The sequence below is a fragment of the Olea europaea genome, chromosome 22 (assembly GCF_002742605.1).
Source record: "Olea europaea var. sylvestris chromosome 22, O_europaea_v1, whole genome shotgun sequence".
Classification (NCBI taxonomy): domain Eukaryota; kingdom Viridiplantae; phylum Streptophyta; class Magnoliopsida; order Lamiales; family Oleaceae; genus Olea; species Olea europaea.
This window is the reverse complement of record NC_036258.1, coordinates 2378864-2406710: the sequence shown is the minus strand read 5'-3', so window position 1 is coordinate 2406710 and position 27847 is coordinate 2378864. Positions and strand designations below refer to the sequence as shown.

At 36.3% G+C, this 27847-nt stretch overlaps 3 protein-coding genes across 6 annotated transcripts in view; 2 read left to right on the top strand and 1 right to left on the bottom strand.

Annotated features, from left to right (window-relative positions):
- The window catches only part of LOC111371336 (bromodomain and WD repeat-containing protein 1-like), a 3400-nt gene extending 2498 nt beyond the window's left edge, over nt 1-902 (top strand). For 2 of the 3 annotated variants that reach the window (XM_022993258.1, XM_022993256.1), the window contains exons 3-4: nt 209-363; nt 617-902. In XM_022993258.1, coding sequence (XP_022849026.1) covers nt 209-363; nt 617-891 — 430 coding nt within the window. In that variant the 3' untranslated portion in view covers nt 892-902. Of the gene's footprint in view, nt 1-208; nt 364-572 lie in introns of all 3 variants that reach the window. The other variant, XM_022993259.1, reaches the window with a different exon arrangement.
- Nucleotides 903-2190: 1288 nt separating this feature from the next.
- Nucleotides 2191-23559, top strand: LOC111371335 (bromodomain and WD repeat-containing protein 1). Of its 2 annotated transcripts, none has more exons than XM_022993255.1 (24): nt 2191-2494; nt 3572-3921; nt 8820-8974; nt 9228-9467; nt 10194-10303; nt 10397-10474; nt 10556-10662; nt 12739-12833; nt 12916-13031; nt 13186-13289; nt 13367-13444; nt 13678-13756; nt 13937-14105; nt 14605-14675; nt 16594-16674; nt 16794-16864; nt 18036-18132; nt 18209-18268; nt 18661-18715; nt 18834-19228; nt 19338-21170; nt 21269-21841; nt 21930-21988; nt 23140-23559. In XM_022993255.1, exons 2-24 carry the CDS (start codon nt 3575-3577, stop codon nt 23333-23335), a joined length of 5169 nt encoding a protein of 1722 aa, XP_022849023.1. In that variant the 5' UTR covers nt 2191-2494; nt 3572-3574; the 3' UTR covers nt 23336-23559. The 2 variants fall into 2 exon arrangements, with proteins under 2 accessions (XP_022849023.1, XP_022849022.1); XM_022993254.1 differs by having other exon boundaries at nt 3556-3921.
- A 2076-nt stretch (nt 23560-25635) lies between these two features.
- LOC111371333 (serine carboxypeptidase-like 50) lies at nt 25636-27237 on the bottom strand. The gene has a single exon (XM_022993253.1). The coding sequence runs from the start codon at nt 27192-27194 to the stop codon at nt 25884-25886; it is 1311 nt and encodes a 436-aa protein (XP_022849021.1). The 5' UTR covers nt 27195-27237; the 3' UTR covers nt 25636-25883.
- Between the last annotated feature and the right edge of the window lie 610 nt (nt 27238-27847).

Below are 27847 nucleotides of genomic sequence, written 5' to 3'. Positions count from 1 at the left end.
GTTGAAAGGGCTTCGGAGATCTACTCTTCTTCTCTGTCAAAGGGAATAAGGAAAAGGAAGAACTTTGAACGTAGGTTGAAAGATTTTAGATTTGGCCAACTTGCTGAGATATTTATATCAGTTTTCAACTTTTTTATTCTTTCTCCTTTTATCTACTTAGATTTCTTTTATCATCTCTTGACAGTTGCAATTGTGATTTTTTACTCAGATATCCTCACATTGAGACGGATCACTTGGTAAAGCTTCTGAAGCAACTGATACGAAGTTCTGCTGATCCATCACAAGGCTTGATTGGTGGGAATGCAATAAATGCATCTGCTGTCCCGACTCTCCTCGGAACTGGTTCTTTTTCACTTCTGGCTAGTACGTAGCTGTAATTCGTGATATTAATTTTGGCCATTGTATATTTTTGGCTCAATTATATTCTGATGCAATAATCTCCATACTTTAGTCAATTGTGTATTTTTCTTTTCATAATAGTATTATAAGTTATCCTCTTTTCATAATAATCTCCAGACTGAATGAAGAGTTTATATTCTTATCCTGTCTCTGCTATTCTTTATTTTTTCTAGCTTTTTTTTTGTCAACTCATATGCTCTCCATCTCCCCCTCAAAGGTGATCAAAATAAGAGGGATGGTCAAGTCAAACATCCCCCATGCCACTTGCGCTGGCCTCACAGGCTAGCTGATCAAGTGCGTGGACTTAGTTTAAGGGAAATTGGTGGTGGATTTCCTAGGCATCATCGTGCCCCTTCTACTCGCGCTGCATGTTATGCCATTGCAAAACCATCTACTATGGTACATAAGATGCAAAATATTAAAAGAGTCCGAGGGCACCGTAATGCTGTTTACTGCGGTATGATTTCACCTTTATTTCCCTTCTCTTTGTAGATTTGAAGTGGACAGGCATTTTCATATTGAGAGATTTATATGTCGTTCTTTATTAAGAGAGAGGATTACTTATTAGAGCTGCATCTTTCTTATATACTCAACATTGTAGTTTCTTAAGTTACTTGAAGCTTTTTTAAATTTTCTGATTTAGTCTTGCATGATATCCAAGGTATACCTTTGGAAAGCTACTATGATTTCAGGCAGAGTCCAATTAGATCTGAAGTGTGCACTTGGAAATGATTACCTTCCCATAATATGATTAAGAATTTTTTCTTTATCATTTGGCTGTATTTTTTTCTTGCGGCGATGGTCAAATTGTCCAGATTTTATTATCATGCATTCTTGTGCTTGACTCTGATCTGCCTTACAGTAGAATGATAGGTCAAACTCTTGTGTTTCCTTCGATAAGTTTCATACTTAAGAGTCTTAGTAATTGGAAACATCAGTATGGTAGTTATTTTTCCCTCATCATTTGGCTGTATTTTTTTCTTGCGGTGATGGTCAAATTGTCCAGATTTTATTATCATGCATTCTTGTGCTTGACTCTGATCTGCCTTACAGTAGAATGATAGGTCAAACTGATTGATCACTGGACTTTAAAATGTTGAGTTTTGGTTACTGAATTTAGGTTCATATTTTTGATTGGCCATTAAACTTTAAAATGTAGAGTTTTGGCAACTGAACTTAGTTCTATGTCTTTGATTGCTTATCGAACTTTAAAATATCGAGTTTTGGTCATTAAACTTTGAAAAATATTGTACATTACTCACTAAATTTTGAAAAATATTATATATTATTCATTGAACATTGAAAAATGTTGTACATTATTCACTATAAACTCGATATTTTTTAAAATTCAACAGTTATGCTTATGAGTAACGTACGGCATATTTCAAAGTTCAGTGGCCAAAACTTGACATTTTAAATTTCAGTAAGCAATTGAATACATGAACTTCAGTTCAGTGGCCAAAACTTGACATTTTAAATTTCAGTAAGCAATTGAATACATGAACTTCAGTTCAGTGGCCAAAACTCGATATTTTTCAAAGTTCAGTGGTCAAAACTCGATATTTTAAAGTTTACTGAGCAATCAAAGATATGAATCTAAATTCAGTGATCAAACTCGATATTTTTCAAAATTCAATGATCAAAACTTGACATTTTAAAATTCAATGACTAATTAAATACATGAATTTAATTTCAGTGACCATTGAAACAATTAATTTTATATTTTCACCTCAAGGCGTCTAAGGGTCCTAGAGTGGGCTTAAAGTTATATATATGACGCTCTCTCTCTAAAACGTCTCTCTCTTCTTCCTCTCTCTCTCTCTCTCTCAAACTATCTACACGAAAAACTCAAATACAGTGTTTCAATACAAACTTTCGACAGAGCTCCCTCCCATATATCTAAATCAAAACCAGTAAATTCAATTCATTATTAGCCCTAATGTAATATCCCCTTTTTGTGAAATTGAATTTTATTAATTCTTGTTTATCCTTTAAAAAGTTCTCTTAATTTCGATCTCCATTCTTGCCGTTCGTTCAGTTTTTTGTCTCTACCTAAACGAATTTGTTTTGTTGTTAATGGTACACTCTGTTACAGGTAAATATTTAATTTTCCAATTACGAGAAAAGGGAATTTCGTATTTGGTTTTGTTAATAATTTTATAGGGCTTTTTGCATGTGATGGATTAGATCTCGAATGGTGTTAATTTGTTTTTTTTGAATTGTTTATATGTTTGTTTTGTGGTAGTATAAAGTGTAAATAACTTGGAAATTTGGGGGTTTTGTTTTCAAATGCCACACTGGAATGCTAATGAGTCAAAGTTTTGAGTATCCGGTTGTGATAACAATTCTAAGCATTCAGAGGTTCGATCTTTAATTTTAGGCCTTATCGGGTTTGATTTGCTTGCTTTTTTGTTTACTTTTGATTTTGATTTTGTGAGCAAATCTGGAAATAATTTTAATTACTAACCTGGTTTTTTTTTAGTTTTACAAAGCAGGTTTATGATATACATACGCATGGATATGCACATGTTGGTTTTTATGCATCAAGTGATTGTATCATTTCACATTTCCTCTATTATTATAGCGAATAAGTTTTTAAATGTACATTAATGAATGTGGTTAATAAGCCATTTATATGACAGTGTTTTGCTTTGTGTATAAATGCTGTGAATTGAATGAGGTAAAAGTATTTTATTGAGACAATGAAATGAAAAAAGAAAAAAAAAAATCTTTTAGTGGTGAGTAATCAATTTTTCTAGAATGTTCCATCTTCATGGATTTCAAGGACTTGGACAGCTGATATAAAAATGTTATTTTTAGTGAAACATGGTCTATGTGGTGTGTATCAACATTAAATAGCAAAATTTAGATTTAATGGCTGAGATGGCATTGGCATTGACTACGATCATGGGACATGGACCCATGTTACTTGTAATGAAATGGAAATTAATAAAAGGTGTCTGTCTTTGTTAATGTTGACAGATAATCTCAGGCCCTCAGCAATATCGACAAAGCGGCCTTCTTTATTCTTAATTCTGTTTTGAGTCTAAACCAAATCCTAAAGTTTCCTGGATTTTGAGTTTTGACGTATAAAATTTGGTTTTCACTTCTTGTGGGATGAGAAATGAAGGTTTTGATATAATTACTTTGTAACAGCCTCGAGATTCTTCAGGATATGGCTCTCCAGAAATACGTTCCTTCTGGCGATGCTCCTTCTGTCAATATCAAAACATTGCGATTCTCCAGTAAGGAAAATGGAAAAGGCCAGTCTACAGTCCAGCAAAGAAGAACAACAGAAGCTGATGTGGACATTGACATCAGAGAGGTTTATTTTTTGATTATGCATTTCCTGTCAGCTGGACCATGTCACCGGACGTATGGGCAGTTTTGGAATGAACTTCTGGAGCATCAGCTTCTACCTAGAAGATATCACGCATGGTATTCACGGAGTGGAATGCAGAGTGGAGATGAAAATGATAATGGCATGTCTTTTCCATTAAGTTATAATAAGCTGGTGGAAAGGTAAACTCTGCTACTTGTCACCTGGGTAGATAACCTTTATAGCTGTTTTCCCTTTGAGGTTTGCTTTCTATCTTTTGATTTTGGTTTACTGAGAGTTCTATTTGGAAATTAAGCGATACATAGTCCAATTCGGTAGCCAGGTGTTTCTACAAGTCCTGCTGGTGGTCAAATGCATTTACTCCTCTCCTGCCCTCTTAGTATTATTGCATTACCACTGTTTGATCATGATTGCTAAATTATGAGAAACAATAGTTTCCCCCCTTTTTTTATTTTTTTAGTTGACTGCATAAAAGAATTAAGAGTGTGTTTGATTGACATGGAAAATATAACCTAGAAAAGAAAATATTTTCCATCTTTTATGGAAAATAAAAACCACCTCTATCCAAGGAAAATATTTTCCTTAAAAACAAGGAAAATTAAACATATTTTCAAAAGTTGGAAAATGTTTTCCATGAAAAAAATAGCAATCAAACACTCCAAATAGGAATTTAGATGGAAAACTGATATTTTCCATGAAAAATAAATGTAATCAAACACACCCTAAGGTTTCATAGAGGACTTCAACTAGTGTTGGTGGAGCTTTTTCTTTTTCACTTCTGGCTAGTACGTAGCTGTAATTCGTGATATTAATTTTGGCCATTGTATATTTTTGGTTCAATTATATTCTGATGCAATAATCTCCATACTTTAGTCAATTGTGTATTTTTCTTTTCATAATAGTATTATAAGTTATCCTCTTTTCATAATAATCTCCAGACTGAATGAAGAGTTTATATTCTTATCCTGTCTCTGCTATTCTTTATTTTTTCTAGCTTTTTTTTTGTCAACTCATATGCTCTCCATCTCCCCCTCAAAGGTGATCAAAATAAGAGGGATGGTCAAGTCAAACATCCCCCATGCCACTTGCGCTGGCCTCACAGGCTAGCTGATCAAGTGCGTGGACTTAGTTTAAGGGAAATTGGTGGTGGATTTCCTAGGCATCATCGTGCCCCTTCTACTCGCGCTGCATGTTATGCCATTGCAAAACCATCTACTATGGTACATAAGATGCAAAATATTAAAAGAGTCCGAGGGCACCGTAATGCTGTTTACTGCGGTATGATTTCACCTTTATTTCCCTTCTCTTTGTAGATTTGAAGTGGACAGGCATTTTCATATTGAGAGATTTATATGTCGTTCTTTATTAAGAGAGAGGATTACTTATTAGAGCTGCATCTTTCTTATATACTCAACATTGTAGTTTCTTAAGTTACTTGAAGCTTTTTTAAATTTTCTGATTTAGTCTTGCATGATATCCAAGGTATACCTTTGGAAAGCTACTATGATTTCAGGCAGAGTCCAATTAGATCTGAAGTGTGCACTTGGAAATGATTACCTTCCCATAATATGATTAAGAATTTTTTCTTTCTTGTGTTTCCTTCGATAAGTTTCATACTTAAGAGTCTTAGTAATTGGAAACATCAGTATGGTAGTTATTTTTCCCTCATCATTTGGCTGTATTTTTTTCTTGCGGTGATGGTCAAATTGTCCAGATTTTATTATCATGCATTCTTGTGCTTGACTCTGATCTGCCTTACAGTAGAATGATAGGTCAAACTTGAGTAAAGAAGTGAATTACTTGTAGAATATGTGATGTGCAATGACTTTAGCTCATAATCTAAAAATTTTGCCTACCTACAGCCATATTCGATCGATCTGGGAGATATGTTATCACTGGTTCAGATGATCGCCTCGTAAAGATTTGGTCAATGGAAACTGCATATTGCTTGGCCAGCTGCCGTGGACATGAAGTAAGTTAAAGCAGTCAGTTAATAACCTCAAGGCACATTTATTTTTCCTTGCTCTCCTTGGGATATTCAGTTTCGTGCATCTTATGCTTCAAGGGTGACATTACTGACCTGGCTGTGAACTTCAACAACACTTTAGTGGCTTCTGCTTCAAATGACTGCATCATCCGAATTGTAAGAACCTTTTCAGTCAAAAGCATAATTATTTTATTTGGCATGGATTGGCTGTTTGACTATCCTCTTCATAAATGGCAGTGGCGCCTTCCGGATGGTTTACCAATTTCTGTATTGCGGGGTCATAACGGAGCTGTCACTGCTATTGCATTTAGTCCTAGACCAAATGCCGTTTATCAGCTTTTGTCGTAAGGCTTATTCTTGAGTTATTATGTTTCTGGAATTTTTTGTATGAGTTAGTGGTTTGTCTCTCACTAAACACATATTCAAACCCGAGCGCGAACCAAAACCCTGTACTCTCAGTATAGCCCTCAATCTATGCACATCTCATATTCCAAGACACAGAATCTTTGATCATGGTGAAATCATTTCAATGAGTATCCTCTACCTTGCTGGTCTCTTCCAATTTCCAAGTCCATTCGTGGTCTCATCCATAGTGAAGCCTGCTCACCTCTGCCAACTCCTAACCAAGAAACAGAACCACTAATTCAAGTACATCCTTGAGTATTGCCCTTTTCACTATTCTTTGGATTGATGTTGATTTTCTTAGGTGCACCTGGTTATAATTACTGCATCAATCCCTTGTGACATCTCATCTTCATTGTCTTGATGCTGCTGCTACATATCTGAGATATACTTTCCCATAATACATTATGCATGCACAATAACTATAAGGCCAAATTCTGGACTTTTAATAGCATGAGCACATCTGCCATTTTTCCTACATATTTGTCTTCACCCAGGATCAACAGGGTCTCCTCTTTATTAGTCTTGGCCATCAGCAAAGCTTTCCCTTCCCCTCTAATATTTTTTTCGTCTACCCAATTTGCATTGGTGGTATGCAGATCTTCGTATAGTTGTTCAAGCATTGATGAAGTCAGAAGAAGAATTCTTGGCATTGCTCTGATGCGATTCTACCTACTTTGACCCTTTTCTGTTGGTTTTTGTGTGGGCTAATTCATTTAACTGCTTACACCTCTTTCAATTCTATGGTATATGATTCCAAATAATCGCACTTCATTGGAATTTTTTTCTGGATATTGGATTGAGAGCCTCTGATTTAATGGGCTCTCTCTAGCTATTCTGCTTCAGCTCTCTTGATTTTACCACCATGCTTTTGGGCCTGACGATCAGAGCATGAGTGTTTGTTAGAATGATGCCCAAGCTATTCCGGAGAGGAAAGGATGTTGCTTCACCACCTAACAGATTTAAATTTGAACTGGATGATGACTATCGATGTGTTCTATCATCTCTTCCTTCCAATCCCACACCTCCAAATGTCTCAGTCCCATTAGTTTGTTATCCTCCAGTATCGATGTCAAAATTTAAAAGAATAATTTTGCCTCTTCTATATGAATTTAAGCTTTTGATGAGGTGGTTCAACATGATACTAGAGTTGAAAGAAGTGTATGATTTAGCCCCCGTTTGGTCCCCATTCTTTCCAAATTTTAATAGTTGAAATAGTGTTTTTTTGAAAAATGTGTTGTTGAAAAAGAATAAAAAGTTTTTGATTTGCGTGTAATATTATTTTATGGAAGATTGTGTGGTTGAAAATAAGAGAGAGAAAGAATAAGAAGGAGAATGGGGGCCAAACGGGGGCTTAAGTCCTGCTGTCTTCTATTTATGAAAATAAATTATGTACATGCAAAGCCTTCGGTGAAAAGTTGAATCTTGCCTGCACTTGTTGGAGATGACTAAATTTAATGAACATGTTCCACTCTAACAGCTCAAGTGTTAGCTGAATGTGGTTCAACATCCTCAATTCACTACCCGTCTGCTTTGCAGATCATTCTTTTCTCTGCCCATAAACCAAAATCCCTTCGCCAGATCTTTTGTGTCTCCCTGGTCCCTCTATTCTTTGCTTCAGTACTTTAGAATTATACATCATGCACAATCTTCCTTGCCTCCCAATGACGCTAAGTAGCCACTCCCTTAGTTTTATGCCCATTTGGTGATTCAACGTCAAAAGCATTGCTCAATGCTGACGTTCAACTTTTCAGTGGATGTTTAGTCCTCAAGGTCCTCTTTAAATTCTGAATTGCTGTTTGATTATGCATATTCCTTATGGGTACTTCCTCCCAATTTTTAAAAAGCCAGTTCTATCTGCGTGGGCGTGGCCGTGGCCATGGCCATGGCCATGGCCATGGTACATGTGAAACATTAATGTGTTCCTTATATCATCAGCAATTTGCTGTCCAGCTTCTTAGCCCTTTTTGTTCAGATTTTTTACTGTTGCTTTCAGAAAATACATACTATTTAATTTTCTCATGTTAATGTTGTAGGTCATCTGATGATGGAACTTGTCGTATTTGGGATGCTAGATATTCCCAGTTCAGTCCAAGAATATATGTACCTAAACCTTCAGATTCTGTCGCTGGTTGGATTTTTTTACCACTCGTTTTACTTCGAATTGGATTCTTTGTTACAATTTCATTTAAGAATCCTATGAATAATTTCAGGGAGAAATAACATCCCATCAACCAGCACGACTCAACAAAGTCATCAGATTTTCTGCTGTGCATTCAATGCCAGTGGAACTGTTTTTGTAACTGGCAGCTCGGACACTCTTGCAAGGGTCAGTGAATTATTTTTTCTGAAGTTATATTATTAATTGGTATTATCCTTCTCTTCTGAGCAATACAACTAATACTTTCTATGGACAAAATCCTCCTGGTTCACATAGCTGCAAATTTAATGTTTTTCTGTTCTTACGGGAAGCTTTCGTTCAGGTTTGGAATGCTATTAAATCCACTGCTGATGACTCAGAGCAACCTAATCATGAGATGGATGTTTTAGCTGGGCATGAGAATGATTTTAGATTTGGCCAACTTGCTGAGATATTTATATCAGTTTTCAACTTTTTTATTCTTTCTCCTTTTATCTACTTAGATTTCTTTTATCATCTCTTGACAGTTGCAATTGTGATTTTTTACTCAGATATCCTCACATTGAGACGGATCACTTGGTAAAGCTTCTGAAGCAACTGATACGAAGTTCTGCTGATCCATCACAAGGCTTGATTGGTGGGAATGCAATAAATGCATCTGCTGTCCCGACTCTCCTCGGAACTGGTTCTTTTTCACTTCTGGCTAGTACGTAGCTGTAATTCGTGATATTAATTTTGGCCATTGTATATTTTTGGTTCAATTATATTCTGATGCAATAATCTCCATACTTTAGTCAATTGTGTATTTTTCTTTTCATAATAGTATTATAAGTTATCCTCTTTTCATAATAATCTCCAGACTGAATGAAGAGTTTATATTCTTATCCTGTCTCTGCTATTCTTTATTTTTTCTAGCTTTTTTTTTGTCAACTCATATGCTCTCCATCTCCCCCTCAAAGGTGATCAAAATAAGAGGGATGGTCAAGTCAAACATCCCCCATGCCACTTGCGCTGGCCTCACAGGCTAGCTGATCAAGTGCGTGGACTTAGTTTAAGGGAAATTGGTGGTGGATTTCCTAGGCATCATCGTGCCCCTTCTACTCGCGCTGCATGTTATGCCATTGCAAAACCATCTACTATGGTACATAAGATGCAAAATATTAAAAGAGTCCGAGGGCACCGTAATGCTGTTTACTGCGGTATGATTTCACCTTTATTTCCCTTCTCTTTGTAGATTTGAAGTGGACAGGCATTTTCATATTGAGAGATTTATATGTCGTTCTTTATTAAGAGAGAGGATTACTTATTAGAGCTGCATCTTTCTTATATACTCAACATTGTAGTTTCTTAAGTTACTTGAAGCTTTTTTAAATTTTCTGATTTAGTCTTGCATGATATCCAAGGTATACCTTTGGAAAGCTACTATGATTTCAGGCAGAGTCCAATTAGATCTGAAGTGTGCACTTGGAAATGATTACCTTCCCATAATATGATTAAGAATTTTTTCTTTAAGAGAGGATTACTTATTAGAGCTGCATCTTTCTTATATACTCAACATTGTAGTTTCTTAAGTTACTTGAAGCTTTTTTAAATTTTCTGATTTAGTCTTGCATGATATCCAAGGTATACCTTTGGAAAGCTACTATGATTTCAGGCAGAGTCCAATTAGATCTGAAGTGTGCACTTGGAAATGATTACCTTCCCATAATATGATTAAGAATTTTTTCTTTATCATTTGGCTGTATTTTTTTCTTGCGGCGATGGTCAAATTGTCCAGATTTTATTATCATGCATTCTTGTGCTTGACTCTGATCTGCCTTACAGTAGAATGATAGGTCAAACTTGAGTAAAGAAGTGAATTACTTGTAGAATATGTGATGTGCAATGACTTTAGCTCATAATCTAAAAATTTTGCCTACCTACAGCCATATTCGATCGATCTGGGAGATATGTTATCACTGGTTCAGATGATCGCCTCGTAAAGATTTGGTCAATGGAAACTGCATATTGCTTGGCCAGCTGCCGTGGACATGAAGTAAGTTAAAGCAGTCAGTTAATAACCTCAAGGCACATTTATTTTTCCTTGCTCTCCTTGGGATATTCAGTTTCGTGCATCTTATGCTTCAAGGGTGACATTACTGACCTGGCTGTGAACTTCAACAACACTTTAGTGGCTTCTGCTTCAAATGACTGCATCATCCGAATTGTAAGAACCTTTTCAGTCAAAAGCATAATTATTTTATTTGACATGGATTGGCTGTTTGACTATCCTCTTCATAAATGGCAGTGGCGCCTTCCGGATGGTTTACCAATTTCTGTATTGCGGGGTCATAACGGAGCTGTCACTGCTATTGCATTTAGTCCTAGACCAAATGCCGTTTATCAGCTTTTGTCGTAAGGCTTATTCTTGAGTTATTATGTTTCTGGAATTTTTTGTATGAGTTAGTGGTTTGTCTCTCACTAAACACATATTCAAACCCGAGCGCGAACCAAAACCCTGTACTCTCAGTATAGCCCTCAATCTATGCACATCTCATATTCCAAGACACAGAATCTTTGATCATGGTGAAATCATTTCAATGAGTATCCTCTACCTTGCTGGTCTCTTCCAATTTCCAAGTCCATTCGTGGTCTCATCCATAGTGAAGCCTGCTCACCTCTGCCAACTCCTAACCAAGAAACAGAACCACTAATTCAAGTACATCCTTGAGTATTGCCCTTTTCACTATTCTTTGGATTGATGTTGATTTTCTTAGGTGCACCTGGTTATAATTACTGCATCAATCCCTTGTGACATCTCATCTTCATTGTCTTGATGCTGCTGCTACATATCTGAGATATACTTTCCCATAATACATTATGCATGCACAATAACTATAAGGCCAAATTCTGGACTTTTAATAGCATGAGCACATCTGCCATTTTTCCTACATATTTGTCTTCACCCAGGATCAACAGGGTCTCCTCTTTATTAGTCTTGGCCATCAGCAAAGCTTTCCCTTCCCCTCTAATATTTTTTTCGTCTACCCAATTTGCATTGGTGGTATGCAGATCTTCGTATAGTTGTTCAAGCATTGATGAAGTCAGAAGAAGAATTCTTGGCATTGCTCTGATGCGATTCTACCTACTTTGACCCTTTTCTGTTGGTTTTTGTGTGGGCTAATTCATTTAACTGCTTACACCTCTTTCAATTCTATGGTATATGATTCCAAATAATCGCACTTCATTGGAATTTTTTTCTGGATATTGGATTGAGAGCCTCTGATTTAATGGGCTCTCTCTAGCTATTCTGCTTCAGCTCTCTTGATTTTACCACCATGCTTTTGGGCCTGACGATCAGAGCATGAGTGTTTGTTAGAATGATGCCCAAGCTATTCCGGAGAGGAAAGGATGTTGCTTCACCACCTAACAGATTTAAATTTGAACTGGATGATGACTATCGATGTGTTCTATCATCTCTTCCTTCCAATCCCACACCTCCAAATGTCTCAGTCCCATTAGTTTGTTATCCTCCAGTATCGATGTCAAAATTTAAAAGAATAATTTTGCCTCTTCTATATGAATTTAAGCTTTTGATGAGGTGGTTCAACATGATACTAGAGTTGAAAGAAGTGTATGATTTAGCCCCCGTTTGGTCCCCATTCTTTCCAAATTTTAATAGTTGAAATAGTGTTTTTTTGAAAAATGTGTTGTTGAAAAAGAATAAAAAGTTTTTGATTTGCGTGTAATATTATTTTATGGAAGATTGTGTGGTTGAAAATAAGAGAGAGAAAGAATAAGAAGGAGAATGGGGGCCAAACGGGGGCTTAAGTCCTGCTGTCTTCTATTTATGAAAATAAATTATGTACATGCAAAGCCTTCGGTGAAAAGTTGAATCTTGCCTGCACTTGTTGGAGATGACTAAATTTAATGAACATGTTCCACTCTAACAGCTCAAGTGTTAGCTGAATGTGGTTCAACATCCTCAATTCACTACCCGTCTGCTTTGCAGATCATTCTTTTCTCTGCCCATAAACCAAAATCCCTTCGCCAGATCTTTTGTGTCTCCCTGGTCCCTCTATTCTTTGCTTCAGTACTTTAGAATTATACATCATGCACAATCTTCCTTGCCTCCCAATGACGCTAAGTAGCCACTCCCTTAGTTTTATGCCCATTTGGTGATTCAACGTCAAAAGCATTGCTCAATGCTGACGTTCAACTTTTCAGTGGATGTTTAGTCCTCAAGGTCCTCTTTAAATTCTGAATTGCTGTTTGATTATGCATATTCCTTATGGGTACTTCCTCCCAATTTTTAAAAAGCCAGTTCTATCTGCGTGGGCGTGGCCATGGCCATGGTACATGTGAAACATTAATGTGTTCCTTATATCATCAGCAATTTGCTGTCCAGCTTCTTAGCCCTTTTTGTTCAGATTTTTTACTGTTGCTTTCAGAAAATACATACTATTTAATTTTCTCATGTTAATGTTGTAGGTCATCTGATGATGGAACTTGTCGTATTTGGGATGCTAGATATTCCCAGTTCAGTCCAAGAATATATGTACCTAAACCTTCAGATTCTGTCGCTGGTTGGATTTTTTTACCACTCATTTTACTTCGAATTGGATTCTTTGTTACAATTTCATTTAAGAATCCTATGAATAATTTCAGGGAGAAATAACATCCCATCAACCAGCACGACTCAACAAAGTCATCAGATTTTCTGCTGTGCATTCAATGCCAGTGGAACTGTTTTTGTAACTGGCAGCTCGGACACTCTTGCAAGGGTCAGTGAATTATTTTTTCTGAAGTTATATTATTAATTGGTATTATCCTTCTCTTCTGAGCAATACAACTAATACTTTCTATGGACAAAATCCTCCTGGTTCACATAGCTGCAAATTTAATGTTTTTCTGTTCTTACGGGAAGCTTTCGTTCAGGTTTGGAATGCTATTAAATCCACTGCTGATGACTCAGAGCAACCTAATCATGAGATGGATGTTTTAGCTGGGCATGAGAATGATGTAAATTATGTGCAGTTCAGGTTTGTCTGATACTTTTCCAACAGCTGATTTACTGTCTCATTAGTGTACTTATATAGTAATCTGTATGGTAATGCAGTGGCTGCGCGGTGGTATCCAGATCTTCTACCTCTGATGCTCCGAAAGAAGACAATATCCCAAAGTTCAGAAACACGTGGTGTGTTTGTATTTGCTGATAAAAGAAAGATTTTTCTTAATGAATATCTTTTCTTTCTTTTCTTTTCTTCCTTTTTTTTTTTTTGTCAATATTGTATCCTATACCGCCTTTTATGTTAAAAGATGGTTAGGTTATTTCTTCTGGTATTTATTCAAGGAGTTTTATATGGCCCCTCCGAAGAAGGAAAAAACCCCACAAACATTTAGAGAAATTTATATGTTGTTGATTTTCAGGTTCAACCATGATAATATAGTCACCTGCTCTCGTGATGGGAGTGCAATCATTTGGATACCGAGATCACGTAGATCACATGTGAGCACATTCCCTTTTTTATTGTAATGTATGGATAAAATTCCCTTTTTGGTTGTTAAAGTAGGTTTCGAGTCCAACTGAAATAATTCTGTGAATATAACATAGTTCATTTTTGGCCTTTGGTCCTCACCTACTTTTGAATTTCTTTTAAATTGAAATACCTTGGTTTTCTTATTTTAGGGAAAAGTTGGGCGATGGATACGAGCATATCATCTGAAAGTTCCACCACCACCAATGCCTCCTCAACCTCCTCGAGGGGGGCCACGCCAGAGAATTCTTCCTACTCCTCGTGGTGTTAACATGATTGCATGGAGTCTGGACAATCGTTTTGTCCTTGCAGCTATTATGGGTATGTGGCATAGTTTGGGGTGAATAATTTATATGAATACTTTGTTGATATGTTTTGGTTTTGGTATTTCAGATATGAATTTCTGTTTTAGATAATAGTGAGGTGATTATCTTTTTTTAAGTGACATCTTTTTCTGTTTTGGTTGTTCAGTTGATTTGTCATCTAAATTTTCTATTATTTCATTACCATAATTTTGATGGGTGATTTTCTCGAGTTAGCTTTAGAGTACCTCTACATGTTGAGTCTATCTTTCTGTCACATTTTCTCATAGTTTTGATGGTTTAGGGCCTTTAGGCTTATCTTGTTTTATTTTGTATAAACTATGGAGCTATTGGGTTAGTGATTCCTATTGTTTGACTATGCTGTTATTGGGATGGCATTTCAGAAAGTTACTTGTGATGACCTGCTTTCCCTGCATAATCAAATCTAGAAAATCCTCTTTTTGTTATTGCATACTTGTCAGGCTTGGATATATTTCTTTGTGATTCTTTATTTACAGATTGCAGAATATGCGTCTGGAATGCTGTTGATGGCAGCTTAGTTCACTCTCTCACTGGTCATACTGATTCTGTAAGTTATTTTAGCTGGTCATGATCTTTTAGGAATGCTAGACAATATCATATTATTGCTTTTGGGTGCTGTTGGAGATAATAACCCAAATGGTCATTGAACTTTGCAAAAGGTTTCCACAAAGTTACTGAACTTTAAAAATCATTAAAGTCATTACTGAACTTTACAAAAGGTTTCCACGGCACTGAACTTTAAAAATCATCTGATTCATCACTAAACTTTGCAAAATGTTTACTAGGAGATCATTGAATTAGTGACCCCGAGAATCTTTTTGCAAAGTTTAGTGATGACTTGGGTGATTTTTAAAGTTCAATAACACAGTGGAAAATTTTTGCAAAGTTTAGTGACCATTTGGATTATTATCTCGTGTTTTTGTAATTTCAAATACTTGAACAAACAGACGTAGACTTGCATGCTGGAAATGATTTTAATGTTATTTTATTGCTTCGATATACTTATCTTCCTAATTCAAGTTACCCATGGTCTATTTCTGCTCTGCAATTAGTCAGCTTGTGCTGATGACTGCAGCAACTGATACTTGCTATCATTCTGGATTACAATGTTCTTAGTGGGAAAATAATACGGCAAATTATCTTGGAACTTATTTACTGTTGTTTTAATGAATTTATGGAATATTTTTATCTCGAGTGCCCATAATATCTACTAGTTTCCTTGTTGCGTCAAGCATCAGATATTTTCTGAGCTCGAAATAGAAAACCTGTGTATGAAGCAGAATACAGTGAATTTCAATACCAGACATACTGCATTTCCATTTGGTTAACGTTCTTTCTTTTTAAATTCCTACCCCTGCTTTACATCCCATATTGCTTTTCGCTCTCTCTTTTTGCCATACAAGTATTATCAAGGACATTAGCTGTATGCATGGAATGAGATCATCAGGTACTTGCAAGTTGCATCGTTGTGAAGTGTTCCAGATTTTCTGGTAAAAAAAGATTTGATGCTATCGTCATCTGATCCAAAGTTAAATATGCCTGAAACCAATTCCCGCCCTGGCAGCTAGAGTTTATTGGTTTATCTTTTCTGCGCCTCCTCCCCCCCTCTCTTTCCCCCACGCCCAACCCGTTCCGAATTTTGGTTTTAGGCATTTCATTGGTTTGTGCTACGATTTTTCACTCCACATTGAGTTTTTTTACTAATTAACGTTTCCATGCAGTGTGGTGTTGCTTAAATACAATTAATATAAGTAGCTTATCTTTGGGTGCATGCTGTTGTTCAAAAGCTGTTCTAAAAGGGCCCTACTAGTTTTTCTATGACGTCTTTCCTGGAGCATATGCTTTTGAAAAGGTCCTTGAAAATCTAACTAAACAAATTTCTTTATTTGTATCTAGTCCTTGACATTGGGAAGGAGTTTCAGGATATTCTAAAGTCCTTCCAAAGATGAATCTAATATATTGCGAACAACATTTTATGGTTGAATGTTGAGAGTATCTTAAGTTGGGACAAAATTTAACACATATATACCTATATTTGTAAGAATGTCCTGTTTTGTATATGCAGTATATCTGTCCATCGGATAACTGTATCGAATGTTTTCAAGATTCAGTGAAAATATTTGTATGTATCTATCATATTTTTGATGTATACGTGGCATGATGACATCAGTTGCTGCTAACATACCTGTCTGTTGGATATTTTCTTGAAATGTATTCCAGATTTATTTTGTACCTGAAGGGCTCATAGATATGACGTAAACCTCATTCGTTATGCATTTTAAAATGCTGTTTAGCTCGTCTATGGTTCAATTGATCATTGGATTCAAACATCTTTCCATTTTTAGTACTTCCCACTCTGAAATAACTCTCCCTTGCTTATTTTTGTTGCTTCATCTGTTACATGAAACTTATATGTTTGATACTGTGTTATTTGATAACTGACCAAATAGTTATGATTTTTGCAGACTTATGTGCTGGATGTTCACCCTTCCAATCCTCGAATAGCCATGAGTGCTGGATATGATGGGAAAACGATAGTGTGGGATGTAAGCTCATAGCCTTCTTGCTTGTTTTTTGTATTTTTCGGATGCTTTTCTGTTAGATTTATTGATGTGTTATTCATTCACTCCTACTCATGCCTTCCTTTGTCTCTATATGTCTAAAGATATGGGAAGGCACTCCAATTCGGACTTATGAAATTGGTCGATTTAAGCTGGTTGATGGGAAGTTTTCTTCGTAAGTTCATCATCCAATATTTGAGTCTCTCTTTCTTCTCTTACTGATCTGGCTTGTTACTTCTGTTTGTTTTGGTTCAAACCCTTTCTAGATTGAGTTTCTTCCCTTTTTCCTTCAAATATTTGATGTGTAATTATTAAGCCCTTATTTGAGCCCCATTAAAAAAAAAAAAAAAAAAAAAAAAAAAAAAAAAAAAAAAAAAAAAAAAAAAAAAAAAAAAAAAAAAAAAAAAAAAAAAAAAAAAAAAAAAAAAAAAAAAAAAAAAAAATTATTCTTGAATAGTGTTTTGACCCCATTTCAACCGCACATTCTTCAGTAAATTAATATTACACGCAAACTCAAAACTTTGCCTTATTTTTTAACCACATATTCCCCATCAATACACTATTCAAAAATGCACCTTTTTTTTACCAAAATGGGGCTCAAACAAGGGCTAAAACTTCAATTTGGTGGAAATCTCACACATTTAAACATTTTCTTTATCCCATGACCTGTTGTGAGAAACCTTCTGAAATACAATTTTATGTGATAGTTATATTTGATATTGCAATCTATGTACAAGTCCTGGAATCACAAATGAAGTCACAACTGTTAAGGCTTCTCCATCTCATAAATGTGGATCAAGGGCAAAAGTTATCCCCGTTGGCTATGGCGATGGGCTGGGGAAGGTTTTAGGTTTCTTGCACTCATTAAGATATGAGCTAAGTTCTACTCATGTCATTTGCTGGTGACTTTTGTGTCAGAATGGGATAGGCATAAAAGTTGTTTAGTTGAGAGTTTCTAAATTGAAGATGTCGGATCTATTTTTGAAAATGTGCAACTAGAATGCCTGAAAAAATTTAAATACAATTCTTTATCATTTGATGACCACCACATTTTCACTATTAATGGCAAGTAACTTGTATCCGCCTCTGAGCCGTCTCATGAGATTTGCTGGTGCTATTGTGTGTCAGGATGGGAAAGTTGATAAAGGTTTAGTTAAGATGTTTTAAATGGCACCGAATGAGTGGAATTTAGCCTCAGTAACTTTGAACTAGAATTGCAGATAGTTTAAATCAAATTCTTTTATCATTTTGATGACCATCACATTTACACCGTAAATGACTACTAACTTGAAGCCGCCTCTGAGTTTTCAACTAATGATTCTATTATGATTATCTTAACCATCCAGGGATGGGACGTCAATTATTCTTTCTGATGATGTCGGTCAGTTATATATATTGAATACTGGGCAAGGTGAATCTCAAAAGGATGCCAAATTTGACCAGGTAATTGGAAATCACCACCATAGAGTTTCACATGTCATTTTAATCAACCAGTGATGTCAACTGCTCTTGTTGACAGTTCTTCTTAGGGGATTATCGTCCTCTCATTCAAGATACACATGGAAATGTCCTTGACCAGGTTAGTTGTGTGTTTCTTACATTTCTATTCATTAGCTTTCTCTTCATTTATTACTTGCAAGTCTTCTACATAACGACTCATTGAGTTATCATGTATGATATCGTTTTACCTGCAATACTTTATTGATGTTCACCAGAAATGTATCTATATGTTATATTCATAGATGCACAAAATTTATTTGCTGTTGTTATACACAATTTAATTGTATAACGTTCTCTGGGAGTTTTAAGGTTAATCGTTATGCAACAAGGTGAATTACCCAGAGGAGAGATTTGATATCATACTATCATCAACTTATTCAATACCAACATGCTTCCTTTTTAAATCTTGAGAAAATGGAGAGTATTTATGTAGTTTATCCATTGGGATGACTTTTTGAGTTATTGGTTCAGGAAACACAACTTGCTCCTTACCGTAGGAACATGCAAGATCTCCTTTGTGATTCAAGTATTTCACTCCTTTTCTAATCAAAATTTTATTATGTATTTGTGATGCTATTTTTCAACGTTAATGTTTCTTCTTCTTCTCTCTCTTTTTTTTTTTTTTTTGGGTTGGGAAATATCAGGCATGATTCCATACCCAGAGCCTTATCAAAGCATGTATCAGCAACGGCGGTTGGGAGCTCTTGGTATTGAGTGGCGTCCATCTTCTACAAGATTTGCTGTTGGTGTTGATTTCAGCATGAACGACTATCAAATGCTTCCCATAGCAGATTTAGATATACTGATTGATCCACTTCCCGAGTTTGTTGATGCAATAGATTGGGAGCCAGAAATAGAGATACACAGCGATGATAATGATTCAGAGTATAATGTTACAGAGGATTATTTTTCTGGTGGTGAACAAGGAAGTTTGAGTTCCAATTCTGGCGATCCTGAGTGCAGTGCAGAAGACAGTGAGGTAGAGGAATCTCATAGAGACCACATTCGTAGATCAAAGAGGAAGAAACAGAAGGCGGAGGTAGATTTCTTTTTCTTCGTTTCAGTTTTGTAATTGATTCTGTTTATATTGCTAAATTTGGATTGTTCTTTTCATTTCTCTCTGTTTCTTTGCCTTTTTCTATGTTTAGATCATGACGTCTTCTGGGAGGCGTGTTAAGAGGAAGAATTTGGATGAGTTTGATGACAATTCATTTAGGAACAATATAAATAGGAAATCAAGAAATGGACGAAAATCCTCAAGAAAAAAATCTTCATTGAAGTCTTTAAGGCCACAGAGAGCTGCTGCACGGAATGCACTTCATCTGTTCTCTCGAATTACGGGAACATCTACAGAAGAAGTAGATGGCTTCACTGGTGATTCATCGGGAAGTGAATCCACTCTGCAGGACTCAAGTTTCGAAAGTGAAGAATCTGACATTTCTTTGCAAAATGAATGGCATGAACATTCGAAAGGGAAAGAAATATCCTTAGATCAGTCTGATGATGCAGGTAAGCCTCGTTCAGATACCAACTCTCCTTCAAATGCAGGGAGCAAGAGGAGATTAATCCTGAAGTTGCCGAATCGCGATTTCAGTAAATCCAAATGTGATAACCATCCTGCTCTGGCAGGCTCGTCGTATTCTGCTCCTTACAAAGTAGATGAAACCAATAGAAGTTACTGTCAGGATGAGAGATACATTCCTGATGATGCAGAAGGTGATAGAAAGGAAGGAAGCAAGATTGGACAGCCTGCAAAAGCTGAACATCATTTTGATCTTCTTGAAGGATACAAAGACAGTTCAATTAGATGGGGAGGAGTCAAGGCTCGAACCTCTAAACGGTTGAGGATTGGAGAACCATTGCAATCTGAGATACCCGCTGGAACTAGTTCAGTTCTTGACGAACATATGAAGACAGGTATTTTTAATGGATATTCTATGTTTGGAAAGGAGAATGGAGCAATTTCCCCTAGTTCAGAATTCCAAAATCAGGAAGCCAGTGCAGATGAAATTGTTAATCTAAATGAGCATTCGTATGAAACTATGCCCGAAAGGTTGGAGGGAGCAGAAAATGTTCAGACACACTTAGATGAGTGCAAGGATGATGATGAATTGCCAGTTCAGTTTAACGAGGTTGTTGACAGTACAACCATGTTTGCTGCTTCTGCTGCTAATGGGACCCACAACCACCTCGAGTTGAAAGACAGTGGAAGTCCAATTCCAACAAAATTAAGAATAAGATCTAGTACTCTTTCAAGGGATCGTGAAAGCCTTGGGAAGATTGGTTTTGAGTCCCCACCAGAGGATTTTGGGAAAGATGCAAGTGATACATTATGTGGAAGTTTGAACTCTCAGCAGAATTTAGAATTACAGGTTCCTGATCGTGATGGCATTGGAGAACTGCAGTCAGTTATTCAAGAGCATGATAGTGTGCCAGAATCAGAAGCTTTGATCAGTTTACAAGACTCATTGAAGTTGGATTCTCCAAAAAGAATGTTTACTGCTGTTTATAGAAGGTCAAAATCTTCCAGAGGTAGATGCAATCCAGAATTTGATAATGGAAGCATAGAAACTTCTTCAAATGTTCCTATACATTATGATGGAGCTGAGACTGCAAATGAAGGTTTCCGTAGGGCCAGATCAATTCGGTTGAGGTTGACTGCCCGTGATATAGATGTCTCGAGCGGTGATTTAAAATTTAAGGAAGCCCATGATGATTCGGAATCATTAGATGTTGAAAAGGCTTCAGTGAGCAAAGATGAAGATAGTTCCTGTGAAGAATGGGGATCGGGCTCAAGGATTGCTGTTCGACCAAGATCTACAAGAAATAGGAAAGACAGTTATTACATTCGTGAAACTAGTCCTCCAGATAGAAGGAAATCATATCATTCTGGAAGAAGTTCATGGTTATTGCTGTCCACACATGAGGAAGGCTCCCGATACATTCCCCAGAAAGGGGATGAAATTGTGTATTTGAGACAGGTAAATGTATACTTTTTTTATGCTGTTGGATACTTATTTGTTTTCAATTTTGGCCATTTATCTTTTACTATATGTCATTGGCGTCATCGTTTCTCTAGGGCCATCAAGAGTATATGAGTTACCTTAACTTGAAAGACATGGGCCCTTGGAAAACAATAAAGGGAAACATCAGAGCTGTAGAATTTTGTAGAGTTGAAGACCTGGAGTATTCAACACATCCAGGTTCAGGAGAGAGCTGCTGTAAAATGACAGTTAAATTTGTAGATCCTTCTTCTGATGTGGTGGGCAAATCATTTAAGTTGACACTCCCTGAAGTGACTGAATTTCCAGATTTCCTAGTGGAGAGAAGCAGGTACAATGCAGCTGTACAAAGAAACTGGACCTCCCGAGATAAATGTCAAGTCTGGTGGAAAAACGCAGGCGAGGAAGATGGGAGTTGGTGGGAAGGCCGAATTTTAACTGTGAAGCCCAAATCTCTGGAATTTCCTGACAGTCCATGGGAAAGGTATGTTGTAAAGTACAAAAGCGAGCCCACTGAAACACATCAACACAGTCCTTGGGAACTTTATGATGCTGATACACATTGGGAGCAGCCTCATATCGAAGATGATATTAAAGACAAGCTGCTGCTTGCTCTTGCCAAGCTGGAGCAATCTGCAAATAAAGCCCAGGTAAAGAAACTTTATCCTGCTCTGAATTAACAGATAGATTGAGTTGGAAACCTGAATTCCTAAATCCTTTGACCTTTCTTCCCTGCAGGATTATTATGGGGTTAGCAAACTGAAACAAGTTGCACAGAAGACAAATTTTATTAACAGGTATATTTGCCCCCCTTTACCTAACTTTCTTTGACCTTCTCTATTGTCTTTCTGCTTAAGCAGTTGAGCTTAGTAGTACCATAAAAGTTAGTTTTACCGCAGCCTTTTTAGAAGTTACTTTATTGGGGATGTTTTAGTTCCAAAACTTTCCAAAAGTCAGTCTGCCTAACTTTATAGTTAATTTTCAAGTTACCTTTTTTCAAAATGTGGTCGAACTTTTTTAGAAGTTACTTTTCCTGGGGTCTTTTACTTCCAAAAGTTACTTTGTTAGAAGTAAGGCTTTACTTGCCTTAACCCAAATTATATTTAGCCCCCGTTTGATGGAGATTAAAATCAATTTTTAGCAGGTTTTGATACAGGTTGATGACATGTATGGTGCCTTTTTAGAAGTTCCTTTATTGGGGATGTTTTAGTTCCAAAACTTTCCAAAAGTCAGTCTGCCTGACTTTATAGTTAATTTTCAAGTTACCTTTTTTCAAAATGTGGTCGAACTTTTTTAGAAGTTACTTTTCCTGGGGTCTTTTACTTCCAAAAGTTACTTTGTTAGAAGTAAGGCTTTACTTGCCTTACCCAAATTATATTTAGCCCCCGTTTGATGGAGATTAAAATCAATTTTTAGCAGGTTTTGATACAGGTTGATGACATGTATGGTTGAAAGGTTGTGGATTCCATGAAATATATGGTTAAAATTAATTGTTGACTTTGATTTTGATAAAAATCTAGATTTTAATCTTTATCAAATAGGGGCTTACTTTTTTAATGTTTTGCCTAATATGCAACTATTAGTGAAGAATTCTAATGCTAGATTATCGTTGTTTTATATATCTATTCTGGTGATTGTTTCTGATAGAATGCGATTTCATTATTTGTTGAATTGTCATTTTTTTTTTATGTTTTATATGTACAATACCATCATTGCCTAGGTGGTGGTTTTAGACAACCAGAAGCATGTTTTGGAGTTGTTTACAATCGGATAAAATTATAAATAGATATAAATTCGAGTTGAATAAGCGGGTAATACTTGTGGTTTCACAAAAATATGTGGTTAAAAAATGGTTTGACTGATTATAATTTATAAACAATTATAAACAGGTACCAGACAAGGAAATGTTGAAAATTGATTTGAATATTTTACTGCATTAACTTTGCAGGTTCCCAGTACCTTTGTCTCTGGAAGTTATCCATTCTAGGTTAGAGAATAACTACTACAGAAGTTTGGAGGCGATGAAACACGATATTGAAGTGATGCTATCTAATGCCATGTCTTACTTTGGAAGAAATGCAGAAGTTTCCGCAAAAATGGAACGCTTGTCCAACTGGTTCAACCGGACGCTATCATCATTGTAGTCGAGTCAAATACAATTTTGTAGCTTTTATGTAATCTCTCGGTTTTAAATCGCTGATTCTTGTTCTTTTTACCCCCTAGTAGTAGTTGGGTTTTTACAAACGTGACGGTACAGGCGTAGCGAAATTAGCTGATTGTTGGTGAAAATCACCCAGCAGAAAATTCTTTGGTGTACAGTTTTACATTATGAATTTCAGCATTAATGGAAAAAAATTGTTACGGAAAATGAAACTATTGGATGGGCTGTTGCTGTATTTTCAAGTTATGTTTGTCGACATGTTTAGACGTCGAAGACTTTGCAAAAAGTGGAGAGAGAAAGCAAATCAGTCAATTTTCTGTTTTTGGGACATGGATAGGATGTTCTTGTTGGGCCATGCTTCCTATACGCGACTAGACAAGACTTGACCGAAGCGGTGTCGGGGATAAACTTATTTATTTATTTTTATTTTTTTACATTGGACTAAGGGAAAATTTCATAAATAAGAGATTGAGTATGGTATATTTCAAAATTAAAAAAAATAAGTTTCAAACTTCAAAAAAAAAAAAAAGATTTTTATTAAAAAAAAATTATGATTTAATTAATTAACTATAGTTAGGTCACGTATCTATATAATTTGGTCACAAATTAACTACTTATTATTATTTTTTATCACAACTCAAAAGTTTTATATCGCAAATTATTTTACGATCACAATTCAAAAATTTTCTAGGTCAAAATTCTTTCATCGATCACAAATTGAAAAATTTATAAGTTACGATTTATTTATTGATCACAAATTACAAATATTATAAGTTACAACTTATTATACAGTCACAAATTATCAAATTATCGATCACATATTAATAATTTATTAGGTCATACATTACTTTTCGGTCACAATTTATCTTTTCATTAGTCACATATTAACCAATTTAATGATCACAGTCAACCAAATAATTTGTGACCACCACCAATACTTACGATTCACAGTCACAATTTTCAGGTCACGTATCCAATTGTGAGTCATAGTCATAATTTTCAGGTCATGTATTTAATTGTGTCACAAATCAACCAAATCGTCACGACCAACTGTGACTCCCTTATTGTGAGTTACAATTGTGAGTCACAATCATAATTTTAAGGTCACATATCCAATTTCAAGTCACAATTGGGAGTCACGGTTACAATTTTCAGCACAGCCAACATCGCTGCTAACGTAGCCAGCACCACCTCCTCTACTGCCGTCAAAACCCACTTTGTCGCCAGATCTAACAAAAGTGAATAAACCACAACCGCCCAAAATCATCACCCTACCACCATGACCACGACCACGACCACGACCACGACCAACATAATCATCAATTCTCTGAACGCCAACAGAACCACGACCTCGCTGCCATCGCCACCACGACCTGCAACCACCAACATCTCACCATCACCCCCACCATCGACCACCACTCCAACACCACTGCACCTGCGCACCCACTAGATCCATCACGCCGCCACCACCACCGCACAATCACTGTACACAACCACTCATCGCACCATACCCAGCCACTGGTCACCGCACACAACGACAACATCGCACCACCCACCCAGCCACCGCACAACCCCAATCAACTTTCCCAAAGTTGAAACATCAACCATACATCTCCATTCCCGGTTCAATTGTCTCTGACATCTTCCACCACCAAATGTCCAAATTCGACAAAAACACTCCATCGCCGTTGCCATTGCGCTGCCACAAGCACCAACACCAAGCAGCCACCACCTTGGCAGACACGTCCACGCCACTAACGCCAATACAAACTGCAGCACAACACTATTACGTAACCAAAAATTTGGAGAGTTAGAGTGCCGCCGGTAGAGAGTCATTACTATAGATGGCGACATCGCTTAATTTCCTCCACTGTTGATATCGGCAGCTGAAAGGTGAGAATCGAGAGAAATGTAGAGAGAGAGTGAGACGAGAGAGAAATGTAGAGAGAGAGTATTAAGAATTAATTAGGGTTTGTGTAATGGAGTATATATATTTAATAAAAATTTTATTTTAAAAAATATTAATTAATATAAAATTTTTTATTTTTGAAATGTTAAACTCTTCATCTTATTTTAGAATTGTGATTTTTTAATGTATGAAATTGTGTAATTTCCACTTGGACTAATGCATAGAAATAAAAGCTTCATACTTGTGAAAAACAAATGGGCTCTCCTCTAACTCCACCCCTTGACTTGATACTATTGTATAGATTAAAATTGTTGAGTTAGTCTTATAATACAAGCCAAAAAATGAATGGTACGTAGAATTTTAAAATGCTCGGAGAAAGCAATGTTGTATAATATATATGCACGCCTTGTGCAAACTACTATTATTACAGAAAATGACAATATTAGATAGATTTCATCAGTCGAGTCATATCTTTGATTGTTTATATGACCAAACAAGAAACTTTTATTAATAAGTAAAAATGACAATTATGATGCTTTGAGCATCTAAACGAGTTTCTGATGACCCAATATTGGGAAATCATAATGCCCTCCTAAATTTGCTAGGCAATAATCCATGTTTCTTAACTAGCAAATAGTCCCTTCTCTAAGAGCCAATCTTGGATCATCACCTGAGAGTTCACAGGTTGATCACTAGGCATAAGATGCCCAGCATTCAACACAACAACATGGCTCAAACTTCTCCATTTCTGCACATAACCAGCTAGTTTCCCATCCACCTTCCAAACCTTTCTCTCTGCCTCCATAAACCCGGGAATTCCGTCCCATCTCATAGTCCTCACCCAAGCCAAAGTCGAGGGCACGTCATCTTTCAAATCGCACTGTCCCTGATACAATAACACCTTCGTGTTCTTAACCAAGAACTCGACCATATACTTAACGCTCTTCATCACATCATCATGCAACACATCACTCACCACACTGCTGCACCTCTCAAAAAATTTGTCCTCCTTTGCTCCTAACGCCTTCTTCACCTCGGCATTGTTCAAAAACTTGTCGACCACACCAATTTGGTAAGGAATTAGCCTTCTGAAATCAAATAAAGTGGCTAATCCAGTCATGTTTGTTAATGTATCCAGCACTCTATTTCTTGCATCTGTTGCCTCACTCCACTTACCTCTTCTAATGAATCCAATTGTTTCCATTTGAAGTTTCTCTAAATGGGCTGTTTGTTTTTCATTAATCAAACCTAAATAAAATGAATTTATAGCATGAGTAGACACTTGAATCTCTGGATCTGTCAATCCATTTCCTATAGCAACACCCGCCAAATTCACCCTACTTTCTTTAGGCAACTGGGAATTCATCTTAATAATATAATATCCAAGTGCTGGAATATATTTTCCAGCATAACTCTCACCAGTTAAATAAATTGGCCTATTTTTAAATGATTTGTCTAAGGCTATGAACTTCTGGATTGCAATAAATAGGTGCTTAGCAACATCATATTGGTTTCTTGGAATTTCTTGATTCGATGCAGCAATGCTAAATCCAGTCCCTATAGGATTATCAAGAAAAACAAGTCCAAAGATTTTATTCCAAGAACCTGGATTTGAATCAAGTGTAAGCTCTTGATTCAAAATCCATGGACCGACCTCGCGTAAGTTCCCAAGCATGGAGGAGCAGCCGGGGCCTCCCTGGAGCCAAATAAGGATAGGGGACTCTGATATTGGTATTTTGTTGTAGGAAGTTTGTGCTTCATAGAATGCATAAAAAATGGCAGAGCCTGTGGTGGAGTTGACTGTTAGGTAGCCTGATCTGGTGGGAAGGGCTTCTTCGGGGTACGAAGGGGCGGCCGAAGGCGATGTTGCCGCCAATACGCGGGGGCATACGATGAGGAAGAGGATCAGGAGGAGATTGGGTGAAGATTCCATAACTTGTACTAGTTTGATAGACAAATTGGATACTTCATAAGTATGTCATTTTGCACTTAAATAGATGCAAAAGGCTCCCTTTTTTTCATACTTTGCAACTGTATTGGTTGGGCGTGGAAGTCTTGTCTCCTTTGGGATTTTTAATATCACAATATAATGTCAAAGCACGTGATGAAATCCTACTATGATTTATTTTGACTTATCATTAAGTAAATACTAACTTCATATAATCACGTGCTTTATAGTTGACCATTGAATATGTACAGTAAGATTTTTTTTAGTGAAGTTTGCTTATTGAGGATTCAAGGTAGACTTCTCTTCCTACAATTGTCGCTTGAAACCACGTCGTCTAAAATTTTAAATCTTTTAACAAAAATGTTATTGATTTTAGTTTTATATTATCTATAAGATGTTCTTTCATATTTATATGGAGTTTATTATTTTCAATTCTGTACAATTTTAATATGAATGTGAAATTTGAATATAAAACCTTTCAACACGTTGAATTGCATCGTTTACGTATACAATCATTGATCAATCTTGATAATCTCTTTCAAATTATTGTAATAAAATCATGTTACGTACTAATACAAACTTCTTTAAATTTACAAGACACGTCCAAATTTTATCTAAGTCGTTCCCCTTTTCTTTGC